Consider the following 6,258-nt stretch of genomic DNA (forward strand, 5'->3'; position numbering starts at 1 on the left):
TAACTACTTTTTTATTGAAAGTCCATTCATTTTTTTATAATAGGCCAGCACATTTTACTCACAGAAGATTAAACCATCTAAACCTTAACAGATCTCTAGAATGTATTAAGATGGCTTTGGTATGTCTGTACCTAATCAACTGAGTTCCCTTAACTTTTCTCTAAGTAAAACATATTTTTGTCTTGCTGAAGGAATGATGAACATGGACATACAGTTTCAAAGTTTTGCTAACTTTATTTGAAAATTGTGGTGACTTGCTAATATGCTGTACAACAAAGTAGCAAAGGCTTCTTGAAACCCAGAGATGCAGTTTATTTAACTGTCAGGAAAGGAGGGATATTGTTTCTGCATGAGAATGCAAAGATGTAATGATGCTGATTTACTGTAAGCAAAGAAATAGTTACAATCAAATCTAAGAGCACTGTCTTTATTTTCACTTTTCAGCCAAGAGCAGTTATAGTAAAAAAATAAAAAAAAGCATAATCTAAACAAAAACAGAAAGATTTAATCGTAATTTTAATTATCCTATTAAGTGTTGCTTATAAGAATAGGAATATAACCACATATACAAAATGTTACGATTTTTGTTTAATTTATAATTTCACTTATAATAAGGGTTGAAGCCACATTTAGGATCAGATGTGTTTTGGCCTTAAGAACATTGATGGAATATAATGTATAGTTATATGATTATGATGATGATAATAATATTGTTATATTTATTATTATTATTATTATTATTATTATTATTATTATTATTATTATTATTATTTTGATGTGGTTAAGGAACAAAATTATCTAAAATGACTGTGTATCTTACGGATCAGTGCAGAGTCACATGATATGCTTTAACCAATGACCATTGAGAAATACTTACTTTAGAAACCCTTGACATAAAGTAAAAGATAATCAAGTATCCTCAGAACACTGAAAGTAATAGTGTAATATTTATGAAATTCATATAAATATTTTTTTCTCATTTATCATGTTTCAGTTTCAAGATGTAAAACATTAGCATTATGACTATAACACTGAATGAATACATGAATTCAAAATCCTTCCCAGCTTTACTAGCAGAATGGGGTGACTGCTGAAATTTCATTGATCATAACAGTGACCTTTGGAACAGCAGAACTCAGAATTTGACTTTGGAATAATATTTTTTAAGTACTCCCCATTACCCAGGTACAGTGATCTCTGAGTTGCTATATACAACAGGACTATGGGGCCACAAGTCCCATTTAGGGGTGCAGGGAATCAAATCCATCCATCAAAAATGCTTAAAAACTATAGCAATGAGTTTCAGCATTTTCTTTCTTTTATTTATTATTATTATTTTAACTGTAGTTTATTTTTTAACATGTTGTGACATACAGTATTGAGTTTCACACTGTTTACAGGGAAACACTAAATTATGGTTATAGCATTATTCATAATGCACCTCTTAATTGGAAATATTATAGTGGGCACCAAATATACTTGCTTGTCAGGTAACATTTCTTCCTTGTCATACAGTGCCAGTTACTTATGGGATTGCATCCTACTTAATCTATGGACAAAAATATAATTTTCGTTTTCAGATATTGTCATTTTGATCTGTACAAAATGTTTAACTTAATGGCAAACAAACACTATACATACTTGGGCGCCCCTAAATCTTGTCATCATGCCTCAGTAGTATAATGCATCTATTTATTCCTTATATTTATATTTCAAACAATATACAAAGTTATAGTTCAATGTATTCTTGTTTGTTGGTGATGTCATGTAATTTATCTATTACAGTGAGTTAGATATAAATGCAGAAGGCTGTCTTCAGCCAGAGCACAATGGCATATTTTTTGGCACAGCAAAACACAGCACTAAACAAATCCAGTTATTGTTTAACTTGCTAAACAGTCAACTTTTCCTCTAAAAAATGACAGATTCCATACTATGTTGTTACATGTATCCCAGCTTATATTTACAAGTATATTATACCTAGATACTTATGGATTATAAATAAAATGTTAAAGCAATACTCCATTATCCTCATTATTAACATACAATAAGACCAAGATATCCCCAGACTGAGACTGAAATAGGTCCATTGGGATCAGTGCTGTACTCAGGTTAGCAAATTCAAAATAAAATATTTATCCAAAAACATTACTGTTGCAAACAGTCAGTCCTTCCCTGCCTTAAAGTACTGTTTACAATATGGACACAGTGTGGGGATCACCCCATAAAAGAAGGTGCACCTCTGCATTCAATGATACGAGATACAGATTATCAGGAACTATACTGTGCACACCCCTGCATTCTCATGACTTAATTTCATTCCATCATATTTTATTTCAACCCTCTAAGACAAGTTTTTCCCCAAATATGTTTCAACAAAACATAGGTTCATAGGTTCATAGGTTGGTACTAGGCTATCAGCCCTAGGGCCTATACAAACCTAGCCATAACAATTCCCTGGTTATTTCTTCCCACAATATTTACTTCCCTGGACCCCTGTCTAGCAGGGTGACTGATGTGATCCCTGGGATGAATTTCCTTTCTCCCATCCAATTGTCAAGGTTCCTTTTGAAAAGGGTCAAAGAGGCGCTCTGCTGAACATGTATGAGCAATCTATTCCAGAGTCTGGGGAGTGTCTGGGTCAGTAAGCTATCCCTGCAGCATGTTTTGTTTATTGTGATGACATGGTTTCGATCCCTGGAGTGTGGTTAAGAAGTGCGCTACCACCAACATTCTACAATACCTTTCTTTTTTATTGTCATCTGTTGGGCTTTGATGAAATGTTGCTGGCTAAAAGTAAACTGTATGGCGGAGATTTTACTTTTACCCTTTTTTATTTGTTTTTTTTAAAAAACGACATGCATTTTAAAATACTCTTAATCAACAGACAAAGGAAACTACCTCATGCATTATATACATTTGACTGTATTAGTAGGGATGCCAATATCTTAATATATGCAAACAAAATGCATTTCCCATTATTATACAATCTGACAGACAGTTTATTTTTAGAGTAAAATTGTAAATATCTGTGCCACACCTGTATATTACTGTGGTGAACTATGTGTTAAAATGTACACCTGTGTGGTTCTCTAACAGTAACTCTGAAGTAAAAAGTGAAACACCTAGCTAATATTGACAAGAAAATCTGAAAACAGAAGTCACATATGTCTTTTAGATATGGTATTTCCAATTAATTTATTTTTCATTTTGCATTTCTTTATATAAAAAGACCCTGTCTGCTAAATAGAGAATACATTGAATATCTCATTGGCTAGTGTTATGCATTATGTTATTTTACAGTTCAGAGTAATGTTTTAGCCTTCAGGAAACTGCTACAGCTTGCCTATAGTTCTTAGGTTAGCTTATTCTTATACGGTACATGAATGTTATGAAAAGGTCAGTAATTAGGAAAGCTCTTTCATTTCTTACCTAGAACTGTGAGCTTTGTTCCATCTCCAAAATGCTGCACTGAACCTCCTCCAATGCACATTGTTCAATTACTATTACAAAAACCCATCATGAAATGCATATAGTTTCAGGTACTCAGAATTAATCTTCCACTGACAGTATGCCTGCAGCCTAGTCTAAATAACTTATAATAAGTTATCACATTAGATATCCTTAAGGATTAAAGACATTTTGCAGTAATATTCCTTTACTGTCATTATTAAGTTAATCCAGTTTCATTATGTCAATGTTAGAACACTATTAAGACAGGTCATTTAGCACGTTACTTAAATAAAGAATTAGTTGTTTCTACATGTGGGTTGAATTAAAGTAAGCAGCATAAAGTAATCTTCTTCTCCAATATAAGCCTTTCCTCAAACAGTTTATATTTTTTTCTTGGCAGTACATTGCATGTGAAATAAAACTCCAGAGATTCACATAAAATTTATCTCATAAGTCTAATGGAGCCAACATAATTTACACAAACATATGTTAGTTTGACTGAGCTATCTAAAGCACATAGCTGTAAGACTACAAAAACATGCATCTTATCTCTTCTTGCCAGGTCTGTCATACTTCAACAAAACATATATAACTCATCATTAAATGATTCAGTTACTTCTTACCTAAGACAGTGAGTTTAGTTCCTTCTCCAAAGTGCTGTGCTTCATATGAGCACACTGCCAAAGTACCATAACAAAAACCATTCCAGGTATAGCAATTTCAGTTCCTATCCTGCTTAAGACACTATATATTTTATTCTAAACCTTTCAAGAAGAGTAGCAACATTGAATTTCATTCTATAATGAATGTTGTTTAGAAAATACTACAATAGAATTGGCTGATGCAGTTTCATATTTATTTGTCATACATTACAAGAGGTGCTGTTGACATCTCTGCCAGAAAGTTTCCCTTTTCTAAAACCCTGTCTCTCGGCTGCCTCAGAATTTCTTGGAATCCCTGATCTCACTTTTACAATGTTGCTTTGCTGCAATATAAAAAGTGCAATTTTGTGGCAAAGTCTTAAAGACTACAACTCTTAAATAGTGACCTATATTATCTCACTGCTCAAAAAATATGCATGTGAAGTGATAAATATTACAAGGTCCGTACAATTATTTCACTGATTAATAAATTTAATAAAAATAATTTGAAAATGAGGTATCATAATGTGTTCTTAAGTCAATCAACAATTAACTTCATCTTTTAAATATTCCAAAATCCCACGACTTCCTTTATTTTATTTTTCCTTTTCCTTTATTGAAGGTTAGGTTGAGAACTATGCCCACGGTCCTTGTTTCTGAATCCAGAGAAATACTTGGTGTTATATTACCTCAGAATACTTGGAATTAATGCATGCAGGGTGTTCTAATACTAGTGAAAACCAAAAGAATTTCAAAATACCCTTGATACATTTTGATATACTACAACATACATTTTCCGTAAAACTAAAGGGAATCATGTTTCTCATTTAAATCTGACAAACAGGTCTTCATATTTGAAAATGATCTGCAGGTTTTCTAAAACACATAGATTACAATAAATAATAACTATTTTAGATATTATAATATAAGAATGCATTTTATGCTATGTCCTTACCTAATACAGCCAGTTTAGTTCCACTGCCAAAATATTGCACATTTCCTGCAGAGCACAGAGTTACATTCCCTTCAGAAAACTGAAGCTGGCTTTTGTAAGGACCCTGCACACTTACATTTCTTTAATATGCACAGCTGTCAAAATATGTAACTAATGAAAGCAACTAAAGAAATCAAGTGTATCATTTTACTGGAGGGGCAAATCTCCAAATTCATTTCCTCCCTCACACTTGCACATTCTTAGGATACACTAGAATTTCCTGACATAAAACCAACATCATTTAATGAACATCAGATTATATCAAATATATCTTAACAAGAAGAAAGGTGTAGATTTCAGTTTATAATCTACAGGCAGATTTTGCTAAACACAGTTTAAAATGCTTGACCAATAAATGTTTTTAATGGGTCCCAAACTGCATGCAATGTACTATTTACCTTAGTTCCTAATAACACACATCAGTGACAATTCCATTGAATTCTAGATCCCCTGCCTTAAAGCTAGCCTAAATGTTTACATGAAGTTTCAATGCCTTACCTAGAACAGTCAGTTTAGTGCCAGTTCCAAAGTATAGTGGAGAGGTGTTAGAGCACAGTGCTTGCAAGTATTAGAAAAACATAAAGATAATCACCTAGTACTGTCAACTGTCTTTTAGGAGCAGATGTGTGAGTGGAAAAATATTACTATGCCAGATCTCTATCTTATCTGAAAAGTTTCTTGGCAGTTTCCCCAGATATGCACCTAGAAGATGTGGTTTCTGTATTTATAGAAGACATTAGTCTTTTTTCCTGCTGAAAATGTACTCTGCACTCAGTATCAGCAGTAATTCACCTATGTATCTAGATACATATGCTTGTTAGAAGGCAAAATAAATATGTCAATATAATTTATGTACTTAAAAAATAAATGAGTATATGTCAAAAATCCTCCTTAATGTTTGGAAAGTCATATCCATCCTTTCTGCTAATGAGTACAAAATGTGCATGTGTGCTCAAGGTTTTGCAGATATAAAAATCAGGAAAAAATCATCCAGATAATTTAATTACTTCAAAAATGTTTATGACAGCATTCTCAAAATATATAAATGTACTGTTTCATAAAGAATGAAATGTTTTCTTACCTAAAACGGTTAGCTTGGTTCCCTCACCAAAATATTGTTCTCTGTTACTACACACTGCTTAAAGCTGATAGCATATACCTAGTACATTA

At 32.5% G+C, this 6,258-nt stretch overlaps 1 gene segment (V, D, J or C); it reads right to left on the reverse strand.

The window, feature by feature from the left end:
* LOC122808206 overlaps positions 1-3,493 on the reverse strand; it is an 84,291-nt gene extending 80,798 nt beyond the window's left edge. The window contains 1 exon segment of the C gene segment in view: positions 3,433-3,493. Coding sequence covers positions 3,433-3,493 — 61 coding nt within the window.
* Positions 3,494-6,258: the final 2,765 nt, after the last annotated feature.

This window comes from Protopterus annectens, chromosome 8.part0 (assembly GCF_019279795.1).
Source record: "Protopterus annectens isolate FY-2018-M chromosome 8.part0, PAN1.0, whole genome shotgun sequence".
Classification (NCBI taxonomy): Eukaryota; Metazoa; Chordata; order Ceratodontiformes; family Protopteridae; genus Protopterus; species Protopterus annectens.